At 45.7% G+C, this 19,532-nt stretch overlaps 2 protein-coding genes and 1 long non-coding RNA gene across 6 annotated transcripts; 1 reads left to right on the top strand and 2 right to left on the bottom strand.

Moving 5' to 3' along the window:
• Positions 1–4,272: 4,272 nt before the first annotated feature.
• On the bottom strand, positions 4,273–4,854 carry LOC120966408 (uncharacterized). Its single transcript, XM_040392432.1, has 2 exons — positions 4,723–4,854; positions 4,273–4,635 (listed from the first exon to the last, which is right to left on the bottom strand). Exons 1-2 carry the CDS (start codon positions 4,852–4,854, stop codon positions 4,273–4,275), a joined length of 495 nt encoding a protein of 164 aa, XP_040248366.1.
• A 5,021-nt stretch (positions 4,855–9,875) lies between these two features.
• Positions 9,876–15,114, top strand: LOC120966029 (uncharacterized). 4 transcript variants are annotated; one of them, XR_012186935.1, is made up of 7 exons: positions 9,876–10,664; positions 10,864–10,944; positions 11,037–11,137; positions 11,216–12,207; positions 12,333–12,597; positions 13,238–13,281; positions 14,765–15,114. It is a non-coding gene; the product is annotated as an uncharacterized lncRNA (long non-coding RNA). The 4 variants fall into 4 exon arrangements; XR_012186937.1 differs by having other exon boundaries at positions 9,876–10,944; positions 11,216–11,911; positions 11,986–12,207; XR_012186936.1 differs by having other exon boundaries at positions 9,876–10,934.
• A 2,006-nt stretch (positions 15,115–17,120) lies between these two features.
• Positions 17,121–18,592, bottom strand: LOC109778931 (GDSL esterase/lipase EXL3). Its single transcript, XM_020337511.4, has one exon. The coding sequence runs from the start codon at positions 18,489–18,491 to the stop codon at positions 17,262–17,264; it is 1,230 nt and encodes a 409-aa protein (XP_020193100.1). The 5' UTR covers positions 18,492–18,592; the 3' UTR covers positions 17,121–17,261.
• Between the last annotated feature and the right edge of the window lie 940 nt (positions 18,593–19,532).

The raw sequence follows: 19,532 nt of genomic DNA, 5'->3' as shown, positions 1-19,532 counted from the left end.
GTCCAGGCCAAGACCGGCAAATGTGATGGATCACTCATCGGGCGGCATCTGTGCTGCCTGCTCTACCATCGCTGCTCTTGCAATCTCGCACTCCCTACGTTGGTTGATCTCTGTCTTCTTCCCCTCATGTCGTTGCTTGCTCATCCAAGAGGCTAGAGCCCGTCAACATAATACTTGAATCCCCCGTGTGCTGAGCAAGTTGCAACCTCTCCTTCTCACACTCTATTTATCCAAAAGTCTAGGCCTTCTCGAGCTCCCATTTGAGACACGTCTCTCTCTTCTCCTACTCTCCATTCTCCCTCTCAATTCGCAACTTGTTGTTCGCCCTCTCTTGGTCCCAATCCATCATTTATTTTTGTGCATCTAATATGATCTTGAACATGTCCTCTTTCTTGTTCTCCCTTGTGGAAAAAATGCCCCGTCCATGTGGTGAACATTTTTGTCACTATGGTGTCACAAGCCACCCTGCCCTTCTCCCACTTGGTTTCCATCACTTGCCGGTTATTCTTTCGAATGGTGGCTCCATTCCCCCTACAACTTCTTCCTCTTCGTCATCCACCCCAATGGATTGGTGGGAGCTTGAGCCACCATTTCTCTTCAACATCCTGATGCCTTTCTTGAGTTCTTCCACAATTTGATTATGCTTTGGTTGGCCATTCAATTTCATCCAACAATGACTAAAACCGAATGGCTTCTTCCTGACTTATTGAAACGAAGCTACGGCCAACACCATCTATCAACAATAAGAGCATCTACAGCGGGACTTGCCAAATCCGGCATCCTATACACCCGCGGACGCGTTCGTTCATGTCCGCGGACAGTGACCGGGCAGTCCCTACATCTGCGCATCCATAGCTGTGTATCTCATATCCGGCACCCAATATCCATACAAAATTATGCAATGTAGTACGTAGATCACCAAACGGGCAAAATGGACAGGAAACATACTCTAACCCAATAGCAAACGGGCTTAAATTCACATATAAACATCACCGGAAGATAGGTCATAGTTCACACAATTCAAATTGTCCGGCAAATGCTAACTAGATACTAGAAGGTAGATACAATGAGCTAGATATGAGAGGGAGGAGCTTCACCACTTCCTTGCCGGCACTTTGCCCTTTTGGTCGTCGACGCTGTTGTAGGCGTCCATGGCAGGAAGTGGGTCGATGTCGGAGCCGTCGGAGCTGGACCTGTTGGAGGAGGAGGAATCATAGATGACAATGTAGCCCTACAAACGCCGGACGATGTGGTGCTGCTTAAGATTGAGCTTGGCCACCCGCATCGCCTCTGCCGCCTCCCGCTCGGATAGCTCAATGTCGAGCCGGAGTTGCTTGGCGTTGATTATCTAGAGCCGCGGGGCATCCTTCTCCGCCTTGGTAAGTGATCGACTGTACACCCACTGGAGGAGACACTCCTCCTCATCGGGCACCAGCATCACTCGGCGTCGGCAGGCGAACTACGTGGTCGCATCTAACGCGCCCCCAATCTCCATTGCCCTCTGCCTCTCGCGGCGGGCGGCACGTGCCTCCGATTCCAGAGTCTGCATCCGTGGCGTCGGTAGAGCGGGCACTAGAACTCCCCGCTGCCCGCGAAAAGCAGAGGACAGAGGTGGAGCAGGCTGGAGGCCGGATGTCACCAATTGATCTGCCCTCGCATATCTGCGCGTGGGGCAAGAAGGGCCGACGACGGCCGACAGGCGGCATCGCACCTGAACCGGAGTTCTCACCGGCCCATATCAATCCGTGAGCGCTCCAGCGCGATACAGAGCGTCAACTCATTCTTGTCTCTGGAGTTGCCGTCGGAGTGGCTACCGGTGCTGGACATGGTCGCCGGTGTTCGGGGTTGGAGAAAGGGGAGCGAACGGAGTGAAGTGAGCCTAGGGTTTGCTCCGGAGGGGGAATTTGTCGGGTCGGGGTGGGCCAGAGGTGGGCCGGGCGGATGTGGCGGATGCGCCCGGGCGTGGCCTGGCCGCCTCATATACGCCCTAGATTTGGCCTAGATATGATGGGTGCTGGTCAGCCCGAGCGTTTGAGGCTGGTTTGGGGCGCCCGGTTGGGTCTTATTTTCTTGACCGGTCAATGATTGGTCCGCCCGCGGGCATTTGCGGCGGGTTTGGACTCCCGGCTGTAGATGCTCCAAAGTAATAAACCAACATTAAAAACTAGCAATGCAAATTACGACAAACTTTGCAATTTAACTTCTGTGACTTTGGACTCCAATCCCACTTTGATTACGGCCAAGACGGGATAATAGTGGCTGACAAACTTGTTCACATATTCTTGGATGGTGTACCATCTATGTTGGGGAGAGGCCACATTGGGGGTGATAAGGATAGGATGCAGCCCTACATGTTCCTTGTGTTCATGATAGGGCTTGTGGATTTTCTCCCGATACTTGTTGCCCTTTTGCTCCATGCCACATATAGGGTCCAAGCTTGTGACCAACTAAGTTTTGACCAACAAAACATCCTCAAATGTTGTGGCTGCTAGACCTCTTGCCTTGAGACCCTAGTTGATCATCACGGCCATGCATTTCTCCTAAAGTGACCATGATCCCTAGTAAACTAACGGAATATGGAACTAATACAGTCAATGGCTTATGCAACTAACTGATCCAATGACATGGTGAATATAACGAACAAAGGGATACAAAATGGAGCGAAATTTATACCGTCTCATGTTGGGACATTTCGTAGAACATGAGGTGGGCAGACCAGATGCCGGCACTACCCATGCTTGTCCGCACCCATTGAAGTTACGGCGTGTCACACACCTCATCGTCCTACCATTGTATTTCTGTTAATCCGTCTGGAATCATCCGATCGGCCGTCGGATTTATGTCGGTTGCAAGTGTCACGGACAACAACTTCATTGTCGGCGGCAGGATGGACAGGCGTGGGGCGACCGAGCACAGCGGAGGTGACACATCCTCCTCAGTGTCCACAACATCCTTCGTTGCAACTCCTTGCACTGCCACCTCCCTCTCGTGTTGCTTTCTTCGCCGCTCCCGGGCGAACGGGCCCGGGCGCGTCCGTGCCTCCTTATATTCGACGAATATTTGGGCTGAAAATGAGGGGTGCCGATGAGCCCGGCTGTGTATGGTGTAACATACAAGCAGCCCAGCTGGCCATGCATTTGAGTAGCAGAGCAAGTCCTGTAGTCAGCTCGCTGCAGTACTGGACGTACGTACACACGTCCGCTGCCTCGACCAAAACAGTGGCCAACATGAACACAACAATCCTCTTGCACGTATTTGCATTGGCCATTTGGTTGGGTTTGCTTTCGTGTCACTGTCACCCATCGATTCAGAAAAATATGGTAGCGTTGTGGGCAGTAACGGAGCTATGGGCGAGCTGGGGCCATGGCTGCCCCATGCTCAATTTTTTTGTGAAACATCCCATGCACACGTCCTGTGAGATTCATTCTTTTTTTTCAGAAATCCCTCTTCTTCTTCCTCAAGCCCCTTGAGAAATGGCCAGGTCTGGCCCATTTCTCAAAAGATGTCTTTACAGGATCCCTATCCACAACAATTTTTACTTCTAGTTCCAGCGAACAAATAATCATTAAGTCCTCTTCTTTCCGGTGTTGGACGCGGTGTTTCTGCGCTCGAGCGCACATGAGCTCGATATCTTAGCGGTTGAGTTGACTCGAACGATGCGATGCATTTATGAGTTGGGCCAGAGGCGCGAGCACCGGAAAATGAGTGAAAGGAGAAAATACAACTAAGCTGTGGGCCAGGGGCGAGACGGAGGAGACGCGGTGGTCGACGGCAGCTGGCCGAGCCGTGGCAAGTGGTAAATGACTCGATTGGATGGCAAGTGGTGGGAGTGGGGCGGTACAATCGTCTCCTACCTCACGCTTCAGGATTTGTAGCAGAGTGCGGACAAGGGATTCACCAAGCGATTCAACCATGGAGTTCTATATGCAGCCGATCAAAAGGTATAAGAGCAACTCCAATGGGGCAACTCATTTCGTCCGCGGCTGTCCATTTGGGTCGGCGCAGACAAAAAAGCCGGACCCAAATGGACGCGCGTCCGCTTTTGTCCGCCTGTCGACCCATTCCCGGCCCATTTTTAGCCTGATTTGCGTCGGCGCGAACACAAGACGGACGCGCACGTGCTCGCCCTCTTTCCTCACCGGGCCCGCTGGTCGATGGCACATTGGATTCACACCCTCGCCCGCCTGCTACGTCGCCGATGCCGCCGGTCATTTTTTAGATAAAAATGGATACATAGATAGTTCTAGTGTACACAGATAAAAGAAAAGACCACTACTCGTCGCTTTCTGACTCCGACTCGGTAATGTCCTCCTCCGACGTCTGAACGTAGGCGTCAGCATACGCCTCGTCTTCAAAGTCCCAACGCGCCGTTTCTCGTAGCTCCAGTTTCAATTGAGCTGCCTGCTTCCGCGAACGCTTGTCCTCCCGATAGGTGGCTCGCTCCCTCCTCCTCGCATCCCTCTCCAACCTCCTTTGCTTGTAGAACTGGCACTCGTCGACGATGTCCTGCGGGAAGCCTCCGCGCCACACCACCAAGGCTTCCACGTCCTTCTCCGCGATGGCGAGGCGACGCTGCCGCCTCCGGTGGACACGACGATCCTCGTCGGTGAAAAGCCGTGGGAGAGGCGCCAGATCCTACGCCCGCTGGCTCGACACATTAGGAAAATTCATATCCCGACGAGGCCTCAGGGGGCGCCACGCCGCCGCGTCGTGCGCGCGGGCCGCCTCCTCTGCGGTATCGAAGGTGCCGAGGATGAGACGTTTCTCGCGAAACCAGATCTCGGAGGAGAAGGCGCCGGAGCGGCGCTCGCGGACTCCGCGAAAATCCGAAACGCCCAGGCGGCGGATCGACATGGTGGCGCAGAGGCGGCAAGAGTGGGCGGCGGACAGAGTGTGGAGGGAGCGCCTTCTTTATAACGAGCGCCGGCTGCGGCGCGCGCGAACCTTTCCCGCGCGCTGGAGCGCCAAAACCAGGGCGACGACATGATCTAAAACGCGCGTGGTCATGAAATGGGTCGGCCCGTTGGGCGCACTGCCGACCCAAAACTAAAAAAGGACAGACGGCGGGCGGGCGGCCGACCCAAACGAACAAAAGGCGGACAAAAATGCCGTCCGTTTGGGTCGACCCGTTGGAGTTGCTCTAAAGGTCTCCCCTAGTGTTTCTTGTCCTACTAGATTCTATGGCGTCGATCTGAAGTTTGGGTCCATTTCTTGTGAGATTTACAGTGCTTGAGGTGGTTAACGACAGTGACATCCCTACGGAGCCCCTTCCATTATCCTGTTGCAGCTCCGCCGGCTGGTATCGAGCAGAATCAACCCCCGTTGGACGCTACGACAGTCAAATTTGTGTGGTGGAGGCATGCATGCAGGTCACTGCCTTGGTCTCGCTCCTCTTGCTGCTGACGGTGGCCACTGGTGTTTCCGGCCGAACCACGTGTTGGGAAACGCTGCTTGGAAAACAAAAATTTTCTATGCACATGCAAGATCTATCTAGTAGACGCATAGCAATGAGAGGAAAGCGTGTGTCTATGTGCCCTCGTAGACCATAAGCGGAAACGTTTCAGAACGCGGTTGATGTAGTCGAACTTTCTTCGCGATCCAACCGATCTAGTACCGAACATACGACACCTCCGCGTTCAGCACACGTTCAACTCGGTGACGTTCCTCGTGTTCTTGATCCAGCAAGATGTCGAGGTAGTAGATGAGTTCCGTCAGCACGACGGCGTGGTGACGGTGATGGTGAAGTGATCCCCGCAGGGCTTCGCCTAAGCGCTATGAAAATATGACCAGTGTGTAAACGGTGGAGGGGGGCGCCGCACACGGCTAGGCAATTGTCTGCGTGTGCTAGACGCCCCCCCCCCCCCCCCCACATATACATACATATATATATAGGTGGGGGAGGAGGGAGCAGCCAGGAGGGCGCCCCAAGTAGGTCGAATCCTACTTGGGGTCCTCCCAAGTGGCGCCCCTGCCATATTTGCCGGAAGGGGAAAGGAAGGGGGAATCCTATTCCCTTTCTTTCATTTTCTTCTCCACCTTGGCCGGCCCATATGGGGGCGCACCAGCCCTTTGTGGCTGGTGCGTTTGTCCTCTTGGCCCATAAGGCCCATATCTTTTGTCGGGGGTGCCCGGAACCCTTTCCGGTGACCCGATATGTACCTGGTACCCTCCGGAACACTTTCGGTGTTCGAATACTATCGTCCTATATATACATCTTTACCTCTCGACCATTTCGAGACTCCTCGTCATGTCCGTGATCTCATCCGGGACTCCGAACAACATTCGGTCACCAAAGCACATAACTCATATAATAGTATATCGTCAACGAACGTTAAGTGTGCGGACCCTGCGGGTTCGATAACTATGTAGACATGACCAAGACACCTCTCCGGTCAATAACCAGTAGCGGAACCTGGATGCCCATATTGGCTCGTACGTATTCTACGAAGATCTTTATCAGTCGAACCGTTATGACAACATACGTAATTCCCTTTGTCCATCGGTATGTTACTTGTCCGAGATTCGATCGTCGGTATCTCTATACCTAGTTCTACCTCGTTACCGGCAAGTCTCTTTACTGGTTCTGTAATACATCACCTCGTGACTAACTCATTAGTCGGTTGCTTGCAAGCTTATGATGTGTATTACCGAGAGGGCCTAGAGATACCTCTCCGATACTCGGAGTGACAAATCCTAATCTCGATCTATGTCAACTCAACAAACACCTTCGGAGATACCTGTAGAGCAACTTTATAATCACCCAGTTACGTTGTGGCGTTTGATAGCACACAAGGCATTCCTTCGGTATCCGGGAGTTGCATAATCTCATAGTCGAAGGAATATGTATTTGACATGAACAAAGCAATAGCAATAAAACTTAACGATTATTATGCTAAGCTAACGGATGGGTCTTGTCCATCACATCATTCTCCTAATGATGTGATCCCGTTATCAAATGACAACTCATGTCCATGGTTAGGAAACCTTAACCATCTTTGATCAACCAGCTAGTCTAGTAAAGGCTTACTACGGACACGGTATTTGTTTATGTATTCACATATGTACTTAAGTTTCCGATCAATAGAATTCTAGCATGAATAATAAACCTTTATCATGAATAAGGAAATATAAAATAACAACTTTATTATTGCCTCTAGGGCATATTTTCTTTAGTCTCCCACTTGCACTAGAGTCAATAATCTAGATTACATTGTAATGAATCTAACACCCATGGAGTCTTGGTGCTGAACATGTTTTGCTCGCGGAAGAGACTTAGTCAACGGGTCTGCTACATTCAGATCTGTATACATTTTGCAAATTTCTATGTCTCCATCCTTGACCTTTTCACGGATAGAGTTAAAGCATCTCTTGGTGTGTTTGGTTCTCTTGTGAAACGTGAATTCTTTCACCAAGGCAATTGCTCTAGTGTTGTAACAAAAGAATTTCATTGGACCCGATGCACTAGGTATTACACCTAGATCGGATATGAACTCCTTCATCTAGACTCCTTCATGTGCTGCTTTTGAAGCACCTATGTACTCCGCTTCACACGTAGATCTCGCCACGACGCTATGCTTGGAACTGCACCAACTGACAGCTCCACCATTCAATATAAAAACACATCCGATTTGTGACTTACAATCATCCGGATCAGTGTCAAAGCTAGCATCGACGTAAACATTTACGACGAGCTCTTCGTCACCTCCATAAACGAGAAACATATCCTTTGTCCTTTTTAGGTACTTCAGAATGTTCTTGACCACTGTCCAGTGATCTACTCCTGGATTACATTGGTACCTCCTGCCAAACTTATGGCAAGGCACACATCAGGTCTGGTACATAGCATAGCATACATGATAGAACATATGGCTGAGGCATAGAGAATGACTTTCATTTTCTCTCTATCGTCTGCATTGGTCGGGCTTTGAGTCTGACTCAACTTCACACCTTGTAACACAGGCAAGAACCCTTTCTTTGGTCGATCCATTTTGAACTTCTTCAAAATATTATCAAGGTATGTGCTTTGTGAAAGTCCTATTAAGCTTCTCGATCTCTCCCTATAGATTTCGATGCCCAATATATAAGCAACTTCACTGGGTTCTTTCATTGAATTTTTTTATTTAAGTATCCTTTTATGCTATCCAGAAATTCTATATCATTTCCGATCAACAATATGTCATCCACATATATAATATCAGAAATGCTATAGAGCTCCCACTCACTTTCTTGTAAATACATGCTTCACCGTAAGTCTGTATAAAACCATATGCTTTGATCACCACATCAAGTTGTATATTCCAACTCCGAGATGCTTGCACCAGTCCATAGATGGATCACTGGAGGTTGCGCACTTTGTTAGCACCTTTAGGATTGACAAAACCTTCTGGTTGCATCATATACAACTCTTCTTTAATAAATCCATTAAGGAATGCAGTTTTGACGTCCATTTGCCAAATTTCATAATCATAAAATACGGTAATTGCTAACATGATTCTAACAGACTTAAGCATCGCTACGGGTGAGAAAGTCTCATCGTAGTCAACTCCTTGAACTTGTCAAAAACATTTCGCGACAAGTCGAGCTTTGAAGACAGTAAGATTACCATCAGCGTCGGTCTTCTTCTTGAAGATCCATTTATTTTCTATGGCTTACCGATCATCGGGCAAGTCCGTCAAAGTCCATACTTTGTTCTCATACATGGATCCTATCTTAGATTTCAAGGCCTCAAGCCATTTGTCGGAATCTGGGCTCATCATAACTTCTTCATAGTTCGTAGGCTTGCCTTGGTCTAGTAACATGACTTCTAGAACAGTATTACCATACCACTCTGGTGCGGATCGTGCTCTGGTTGACCTACGAGGTTCAGTACTAACTTGATCTGAAGTTTCATGATCATCATCATTAGCTTCCTCTCTAGTTGGTGTAGGCATTATGGGAACGGTTTTCTATGATGAGCTACTTTCTAATTCGAGAGAAGGTACAATTACCTCATCAAGTTCTACTTTCCTCCCACTCACTTCTTTCGAGAGAAACTTCTTCTCTAGAAAGGTTCCATTCTTGAGAACAAAGATCTTGCCTTCGGATCTGTGGTAGAAGGTGTACCCAATTGTTTCCTTAGGGTATCCTATGAAGACGCACTTCTCCGATTTGGGTTCGAGCTTATCAGACTTGAAGCCTTTTGACATAAGTGTCGCAACCCCAAACTTTAAGATACGACAGCTTAGGTTTCTTGACAAACCACAGTTCATACGGTGTCGTCTCAACGGATTTAGACGGTGCCCTATTTAACGTGAATGCAGCTGTCTCTAATGCATAATCCCAAAATGATAGTGGTAAATTGGTAAGAGACATCATAGAACACACCATATCCAATAAAGTACGGTTACGACGTTCGGACACACTATTACGCTGTGGTGTTCCAGGTGGCGTGAGTTGTGAAACTATTTCACATTGTTTTAAATGAAGACCAAACTCGTAACTCAAGTATTCGCCTCCACGATCAGACCGTAGAAACTTTATTTTCTTGTTACGATGATTCTCTACTTCACTTTGAAATTCTTTGAACTTTTCAAATGTTTCAGACTTGTGTTTCATCAAGTAGATATACCCATACCTTTTTCTCTACTCTATTTCTTTTATGCGCGCTAATTGGCCGGCCTGTTCCTGTTGACACTGGACGCGAGAGAAGCTACTATATATTGCTGTAAGGGAGACATAGCTCTTGGGAGTTGGGAGCGCCACTTCGGTATGAAAGCTTCGAGTGATACGATAGTGATCGCACATGAGAGTTCCGACGTGGGCCAGGTAAGCAACAAGGCGGGATGGTTTCAATCCGTTTTGGGACGTATCCAACTATCTTTTTTTCTTATCCGGTGTTGGTTTTCTAGTAGTTTTTATTATATATTTTTGTTTTCCTCTCATATTCCTTCTGTTTTTTGTTTTTATTTTTTACTTCTTCTGGTTTTCTCTATTCTAAAATTCATGGACTTTTCTGTATTCATGAATCTATCTATATCTATCTATCTATATCTATCTATCTATCTATCTATATCTATATCTATATCTATCTATACTTCTATATCTATATCTATATCTATCTATCTATATCTATCTATCTATCTATATCTATATCTATACTAATTATAGACTCCCAAGAAATTACCATGTTAATCAGAAATTACGAACCGTTCATCTGGTGGGACCGAGTTATAACGGTAGAGATCCACCCATATAAGTTTTTTTCTCTTACCATGTTAACCAGAAATTACGAACCGTTCATCTGATGGGACCGAGTTGTAATGGTAGAGATCCATCCATATAGGTTTTTTTTCTCGGCTATATCTACACGTAACAAACATCCAACTTAATTCCGACGTTAAAAAAGTTCATCCGGCCAACACGCATGCACGCATGTATCCAAGGTGAGAGTCCATTCATTTTTAAAAAGGTGAGAGTCCATTGATATTTTTTTAATTGAGAGTCCACCTCATATACGTTTAATACCATCTCTCCTAATCCTTTACGCTTCTATATATATAATAATCTTCACGCCTATAGATGTGCGTCAATACGTGCTTCAGTCCACAACAGCACATCGTCGTGTCCTATCCTAGACCTTAATCGCCTTATGTGGGCAATTTTCTGGCTGCCACTTTTTTCCTCAGGTATTTGCAAAACTATGTATCAATTGTTCTTCCCGTACGGCCACAGTACGCGCGGCCACGAAGGCATGCAACACCAGATGAAAGTTGTGCCACCGGTCCAGCTGATCACCCCGTTTATGATTTCCTGCCACCTCTAGATTTCTACTGTACTAATTAACGACCGTTTGAAGTTGATGTGCATGCATTGAATAATACCCAGGTCTGTTCGTATCTCCACTCAATCTGACCGGAGCCCTCCCCAACATCCTAGGTCATAACAGGTCATAACAGGTCATAACAGGTCATAACATGCATTGAATAAATTTTCTACCTTTTGTTATTTTTCACTGTATTTCCATAATCACAGATATTAAATCTACTAGGTCATAACAGGTCGCTCGCAGGCAAGCCATGCGGATTGAAGTGAAAATTAGGACAATGGAAATTGCAAGCATGCCCTACACAGTGGCGGAGGCAGGGGGGTGGCCAGCCAGGTCCGGGGCCCTCCCCAACATCCTAATTTCCTTTGTATTTTGCATATGAACAGTGACATTTTTTACTGTTGCCTGCAGCCGGCCCTCCCCAACATCAGATTATACGCATTCCTGCCTCCACCACTGGCCCTACACGAATAAATCAAGGAGAGCGGTCGGGCCACCGACTAACGATCCTCTAATATTTTTATTTCCAAAGCCTTTGTTCTCTTTGAGATGAAATAAACAGTTTTAACTTTTAGAACACAGTTTATAGTTGGTATAGGGTGGATGCCTGAATGTAGTCTGCTTATCGTTAGTTTCATTATTTATATCTAGGTGAGAATAACAGTTATAACCAGCAGGATGCTCTACGATTAATAGACTCTTCGTTGAAAACTCTCTTAACAGGATGTGAGGTAGATCCTAACAGAAACAGGATGGATGTCGGGCCCATGGCATGGTCTTACATATGGACTATTCTCACGATATCAATACGACACATGGAGTCAAGCATGGTGAACAAAATAACAAGATGCATCCATATATGGATCTTATCCTCCTGGACATTGGAAGAAGAAGTTGGCTAATATGGTAGACTTGAACGTCATTGGCACACCACCAGCCCTGACGATGTCTAGCCGCTAGCATGCAACTGAGAGAAAAGGCAACATCGAGCAGTGGCAAGGTTGTCGTCACAGAGTAGTCCTGTTGCCGGACTTGCCCATGAAGAAAATCAGACTTTGACAAGATTTCAGTTGAATTCAAAGCAGTGATTCCATATTTCAATTTTAAGTACGTAAATAAGGATGCATGCAAGAAGGAGAGGAGTAGCCCATGTTTAATTATGTTGTCATGTTTGATCGCAGGCAGCAAGGAAGGTAGATATGGTCTGCAAGCAGGAGCAGGAAGTTTATTTCTAAATTAGTGATGATGATAAAACAGAGGGTTTCTTCCAATTTGTAGTGCTTGCTATTCATCTTGATAATGTACTCAGGGTAGTCACAATCCCGACTCGACTTCTAGAATCCTACGACTTCACGACCCTACGGAACCATGTCAATCCAAGTCCCACTATGAATCCGGATCAGGTAGAATCCATGATGAGTCGCGATCCAAATCATAGAATCATGTACAAAACTGTAGAAACCCGACTATGCTATGGACTATGTCCGATTCTACTAATTTATCTAAGTTGTTTGTTTATTTGTAGCAGAATAGTATGCCATCATCCAAAGCATTTTCACATGCCTCATGGCCCTTTATTCTCCTCCCAAGCCCAAATGCTCAGCCGCCGACACCTTTGATCTGGCTCTCAAAACCTAGATCAAAATTGAGGATCAGACTTGTCGACAAATGGAATTGGCATGGGAAGGAGGATGCGTCAAGATTGATCGGAGAAGGAGAGCAAGACCCTTCAAGGTTCAGCACTGCAGGGCGGATATACAAGTGATCGGCTATTCACGTATTCTAAAAAACCCGTAAGTAAATTTTGTGCATTGAAGATTTCAATGTTCTATATATTTTCCTCTCATATACGTTCCATACATCCAAGCTAATAGTAGGTTAGCCATAAAAAGAAGTGAAATATAACTAGCATTGATGTGTACGTCTTTGCTCAATATTTAGTGTCAAAAATCTATAGAACCCATATATATTTCTTCCATGGATACAAAATATCTTATTTGAGTAAATCTAGTAGAATCCTCGATACTACGACTCGATTCTGTCTAAGGAAAATTGATCCGACTCCGAATCCCGACTCTGATAATGTACTCAGGGCAAGTTTTAATTTTACTTAATATGAATACATACGATGCAAAATTGCATATCTCGACAATTACGGAAGGATTCGAACAGAGGTGATGTTTAGAGTATTACATTACTTAGTTTTGTACTAACCTACTGATTACAACATATATCTGATCTGCCATGTCAAGTTACGATCTATAATTTAATAATTGAAAGTACTATGAAATTATATTATATTTACTACATATATGATTAATTTGTTGCCTCGTGTTCGAGTAAACATTGAAGGATACGTATAGAAAGTCTATTTCCATCTCTAATATTCTTTTAAAAATATATTTGTTTTATTTGTTTCCATGTTGCTTGCAGAGGCAATCAGAACGCTCTCATTTTTGGTAATCACTAATCACGAGGTAAATAACATTCGGAGAGAGCACATAAAGATATCGATGTAACATAGTTGCTCCATTTTTATCTAATTTTTTTATTCTGCTAGCATTTATATGGATGATCAAAATACAAATTTATCTCTACTAATTATAAATCACAGTTAGTTGCATGGGATAACAATTTTAAGTGGGCTCGATTAGTTTATGCTTTTTCTGGATAACTTATTTCTGTTTCACATGATATCTCGACCCCTTATTCACAGCAGTAGCATTTATCGATCTTGAAATAGGGGTAACTATATCAAAATCTCAGGTTTGTAAAATGTCAATTCATATTTAATTAGGTGATTTAGACATCTCCATCAAAACTACTTATTAAAGAAAATGAGGATATATCCATGTAAAGTGTGAGAAATATGAATTGGAGGTGAAATCTTCAACATGTACTGAAATAAATTAGGACAAAACGTAAACCAAAAATGGTTCTCGCTGAGCTTTTTTATTGAGATTACTGTTGACTAAAATTCTAATGCATATATCTATATATGTTTGGCTTTTAATAGTTATGCTTTAGTGGTATTCAACGTATACGTATGGTTTACTAAAACGTTACTCTGAATATATATGTACCTCTATGAATGAAGTAAAATATTTATTTTCCATCTTTAGTAGTAAATATAATATACACTCATATTATAAATATAAAATAGTCAATTTGTACAGCTAACCAAATGTTGAATATAGACAAATTTGCTCATATAATTTCAACAATATGGCATCTCACCTTTTACATGTGAACTTGCAAAATTCTTAAACGAAAATATGAAATAGCACCATGTATACTGTAAATAAACTTTTGGATTCAAACAAAAAAAATATATACAAAATACATGCTAGCCCGTGCGAATGCACGGGTTGACGACTACTACCTCCGTCTCGGTGTAGTCATTTGCATAGTTCTAGGTCATCGATTTGAGGAATTAAATATGTGTTATATGTCATGAAAAGTATATCACTAGATTTTTACACGGATGTAGTTTCTAAATATATATATTTTTTGTCACATATAATACATATTTAGATAGTTAAATTGTCGACCTAGAACTACGTGAATGACTTATACACCGGGAATGGGGTAGTAGTAGTTATAATTTCTGAATTGTTTTCAAACTAGTGATTTTTCTTAGCTATTTTTTTTTCAAAAGAAACGGAAATTCATGGTTATTTGTTGAAATTGAACAACTTTTGAAATTCGTGAATATAGTTTTTATTTATGAACATTTACAAAATTTACGTGAATTTTTCTACTTTCTGAAGAGTTTTCTAATTATGAACTGTTTTTAAACTGATGAACTTTACTCCGAACTCATGATATTTTTAAGAATTGGTGAACATTTTTTGAATTACTGAACATTTTCTGTATTCACAAATTTTCCAAAAGTCGTGTTTTCTTTTTTTTGCTTTCGTGAACTTTTTTTGATTTTATGAAATTTTCCCAAAATCGCAGGTATAGTTAAGATGGTCGATCCCCGGGTACCCAGTTTACTGTGCCCTAAGCAATGACTATTTTCTGTTGATTAACAGATATAGTGCTTCCACAAAAGAACAATTATTCCCAGGCCTGCACTGCCCGTGTGAGTATGGTCATACTATGATACAGTAGTCGTACTCTCCATCATGTATGCTAGCTGCATCTAATTGCCAGCTCCCCCTCTCCGGCCCCTATGTACATCACTCTACACTAGCTAAGTTTAATTTCATCAAATTTTGGGGTACTTCCTCCATTTTTATATACAAAGCCACAAACTCAAATTAGAGGTACCAAGGTTAAATTTAATACATGTTTTACAATCCAACTATTTTTTTGTTGACTGGGATCATTAATACACCGCATGTATGCAAGAAAACTGAATGGAGAAAGTAGCTGAGTGTCATTATGATTGTATGCATGCAAGTATTAAACAACTTGATAGCACGAGGAAACATCATTAATTTTTTCCTCAATTACTATTAGTGGCCTTGTATAGATGCAAAACATATACTCCATAGTGACCTTGTATATGTAAGAGCAAGTACAATAGCAGGCTTATAGCCCGCTTACATGGCAATTTTGCCTATGTGGAGAGAGAGACATGAAAAACTAAGAGGAGTGGACTCTTATGCAAGAGTCTAGCTATATGCGGATTTATAGACCAATACAATAAATATGAAGAGAGATAGAGAGAAGATGAGAAAAAGTAGTACCCTTATAGCCAACCTTATAGCTAACCTTATTGTATGAGTGGTATAAGCGTGGGCTATATATCACATGGCAACATCATATAGACAGCAGTTGGCTCGAAATTATATAGGAGCACTCGGCGAAGCTGCCCACCGAAATCTCCTCTACTAATTTGCATCGGGATCCCAACCATTATATTAGTCAGGATGTATTCCATGATTCAACAATCGTGTATATCCCTCCCGTATAAATATCAACAGTTGTCCTGACTTGACCAGTGGCAAAGGAGAAGACCCCATTGTCTCCAATAGCCACCTCCGAACCACCCATCAAATATTAAATGCAACCCGTTGTTACTATGGCCTTGATCAAATCTTGCTAGTACTGGACATCTAATATTTTAGTTGGACAAAATTTGAGGTTGGGAAGATTGATTATGTGTTTAACTGTTCCCTCAAGGTTGTGTTTCTGTTGCATATTTTAGTACGATGGAAGAAGTAGTGCTTAATGATGGAGATATGGTAATTGTATTATCAACCATCTGACCCTAATCATGTAATCAATTATTATATGTATGCTTACTGAGACGTTTTTTGTACTACGCTTAGTTTGTCAACATAGTTTTCTCAAAATCGTAGTACTAATCTAAAACCTCTGTATTTAATTGCGTAAACAATGAATACTTCAGTTTTGAAAAACCATAGTTTTTTTTCTTCAGTTTAGAAAAAAGTGGTCAAGACATCTTTTCTTGAATACTACAAAAAATGGTATTAGAGATAATATATTTATAAAACTGTGATATTTGTTGAACCCAAACACCTCATAGTTTTGAAAACTGTGCTTTATGAGAAAAGCATAATATTCTTCAAATACTTCAAAAAAAAAACTAGCATAAGTCTTTGTAGCGGCATCTTTTATTTTACCTTTTACCGTTTTATCTTCCACTGTAAGATTTTTTAGGGGTATCTTCCCACTGTAAGTTGCCTGGCAAGTTTACATTCATTTATTTCAATCCGTTCTCCGTTGAAAACTCCACCATTTTGTCAGTCAATGTGTGAGTTAAATGCGCTGCGTCCAGTTTACTAATAAATGAGTATGGACAGCTTTTTACTATTGACATATACACAAACGCGTGTATTATGAGGTCACTTCCAATTCAAGAAAAAGTTGCACCAATCCCAAAACTAACGACGAGTGGCTTAGATTCTGGTGGGTGTGGTCACCGTGTGCTACTCGTTTGCGTCCGCGGTTGACTCTACTATTAACCATTCTCTAAATGGAGGGAGTAGCTTTTGCACTAATAGTGCTGCTGAAAATATCTTAAAAATTAATAATAATGGAGCGGCTAGCCGTCGGTCATTTGAAAACGTTTTGGTGTCAAGTAGATTTTTCATGTTCTATCTGAAATGTTGGATAAAGATCCAACGGATCCCGCATCGTCTTCCAACTTGAACGGGTACGCCCACTGTTGTGTTCTTCATCTTCATCTTCTTCAACTTGAACGGGTACGCCACTGCCCCAACCGCCTGCCATCACCACTCCCTGGCTGAGGCCTTGCCGCCGTCGGCGGCCTCGATGCTCTGCCGTGCCTCCTTTTCCAAACAGAACCAACCGACCCAAATTCAAAATCATGCAAATTACATCCAGCTAAACTGCAATAATAATTCAACATTTTTTTTCACAACCTACGTACATAGGTGCGTGCACAACACAAACACAATGAATTTGAAATGTCAATCACAAACAGTACGTGCAAGGTAGCTAGGGCATCAAAGTTCTCTGGTCAGTCGATGAGCTCCTTGAGGTAGTTGTCGTAGACGAAGTCGACGAGGATACGATACGCCTTCTCCGTGGGGTGGTAGCTGTCCCAGAACAAATAGTCGGTGACGTCGCCGCACACCGCCGACGTAACACCGTTGCAGAGCACGGAGACCTCCATCATGCCGGTGCCGCAGCAGCCCAGCGTGGACTCCTTGAACCCGTACCCCTCCGGGCGCATCATCATGTCGAACAAGTACCCGTAGATGTCCATGAGCACCACCCTCGCCCCCTGGTGCTTGGCCTTGAGCGACTCCACGGTGGTGCCCATGCCGGCGTTGATCATCTCGGCGATCTCGTTGTGGCCCGACGAGCAGTCCCGCGCCATGCCGCCCGAGAGCGTGCGCTGGGACGGCACGCACCCGATGGGCGGCATGGAGATGATGGCCACTCGCTTGGCCCCCGCGGAGAGCAGGCCGTCGAGGAAGGCGCCGGCGTGGGACACGATGAGGGACGCGTAGTCGGCGTGCGAGTAGGAGCTGCGGGCGCGCATGGTGAAGTAGGTGTTGGCCACGTCGTCGCTGCCCGCGCACACCGCGAAGACTCCCTTCGAGAGGATCTCCGAGAGAGCGGCGTCGCCAGCCAGGGCCCGGACCTTGGCCTTGTACTCATGGAACATGCGGAGCTGGTCCGTCATGGAGATGACGGAGGCGAGCTGCGCGGTGAGCGGGTCGTAGCCGGTCCCGCCCGACGCGAAGCTGACGCCGGTGAGCAGGTCGTGGGTGGTGAGGTTCGGGGACTGCTGCAGGTAGGCCGGGAGGAGCTGCTTGAGCCCCAGCTTGGAGGCGATGAAGTCGGTGGGGATCCGGCCGTTGCAGAAGCGGCCGGTGGGGCGGTGGTCGGCGCCGAAGTCGTGGCCGTAGGGCGGGAAGTTGGCCTTGATGATGGTGTGGATGGCGTTGTTGTTCCCCGGGTCCACGATGGAGTCGCCGAACACCACCAGCGCAGGCACCTGCTTGGTGTTGGTCTCCTTGGTCTGCGGCTTCGGCTTGACCAAATGGTCATGGTGGCCTTGCTTCTTCCCCGTCGCCGGCGGCGTCGTCACTCGTGCACCACTAGCACTTGCAGTGTTGCTGCTGCCCGTGTACGTGGTTCGGCCGGAAACGCCAGTCGCCACGGCCAACAGCACAACAAGGACGAAGATGAAGCTCCTGCCCTGCATCGTTGCAGTTCCACGCCGCACGCCCATTCCCATCGGTAGATAGACGGAATGCAGTGCAGCTAGCTCGCTCTAGCTTATAGCTTAGTGGAGTGGAGTGTGATATAGTGGAGTGGAGTGTTGGAGGTGGTAGGATTTATGCATGGCTTTCGGCGCATGGAATGAAGGCCGGCATGGCGGCAAGATCACATGCCGAGTAAATGCCGCCTGCGCCACTAGTAGTAGTCCATCCATGGATCTATGGGTGAGGTGGTGCAGCGGTGAGTCCGTACTACCTCCGTTCAGGTTTATTAAGCCTCTTCTCATTTTAAACTAAAATTTGATCAATAAATTTAACTAATAAAATGTAAACTATATTTCACAAAAATTATACATTCGAAAAGCTCTTTCAAATATAATTTCAATAGTGTACTTTTTATAGCATTTATTCCACATTCTATTAGTCATATGAGTGGTCAAAGGTTTGGCTCTAAATATTAGGGGCCAAATAAACCCTGACGGAGGTAGTACGCTCGGTCCGCGCGTGCTTTGCTTACGTGTGCAGTAGATGTTGGCTAGCTTAGAGCATCTCTAGTCGCGCCCCCAACAGGCTCCCCAAGGCGTTTTTTTCGCGCCGGCGGCCGAAAATCGGCACAGTTGCGCCCCTAGGATCTCATTTGGCGCCAGTTTGGGCAGAAATAACAGCCGACGAACCCGAGCCGAACCCAAGCGCCCGGGGGTCGCCTCGGGGCGCCGGCAGAAGCGAAAAGCGGCGTGCGGCCACTCTGTCGGCGAGAGGAGGCCCTTTTCCTGCCGTTTCCTCTCGCTTTCCCCCTTCGGCTTCCCTCTCATTCTCCATTCTTCCCGCCAATCTCCTCCTTCTCCCCTCCCAGCCGGCCGCCATCCCGCCGAAGAAGTACGTGGCCCCCCGCGCCGCGACGGATGCCAACGCCGCCGCCACCCTGCCGAAGCAGAGGAAACAGACGGCGCCGCCGTCCAAGCCCCCGGGCATGTCTAACGCCGACTGGAGGGCGCAAGTTCAGCGCCGGCATCGTTCATTGCCATCGGTAGATAGACGGAATGCAGTGCAGCTAGCTC

The sequence above is a fragment of the Aegilops tauschii genome, chromosome 6 (assembly GCF_002575655.3).
Source record: "Aegilops tauschii subsp. strangulata cultivar AL8/78 chromosome 6, Aet v6.0, whole genome shotgun sequence".
Classification (NCBI taxonomy): domain Eukaryota; kingdom Viridiplantae; phylum Streptophyta; class Magnoliopsida; order Poales; family Poaceae; genus Aegilops; species Aegilops tauschii.
Note: the sequence above shows the minus strand (reverse complement) of the source record. Positions and strands in the feature narration are given on the sequence as shown.

What these genes read in the sequence shown, in the direction of transcription:
- LOC109778931 (XM_020337511.4), bottom strand. Translation starts at nt 18,491, where the DNA reads ATGGGAATGGGCGTGCGGCGTGGAACTGCAACGATGCAGGGCAGGAGC.
- LOC120966408 (XM_040392432.1), bottom strand. Translation starts at nt 4,854, where the DNA reads ATGTCGATCCGCCGCCTGGGCGTTTCGGATTTTCGCGGAGTCCGCGAG. An exon ending in TCGATACCGCAGAGGAGGCG is followed by an intron (nt 4,636 to 4,722) that starts GCCCGCGCGCAC and finishes CAGCGGGCGTAG; the next exon opens with GATCTGGCGCCTCTCCCACG.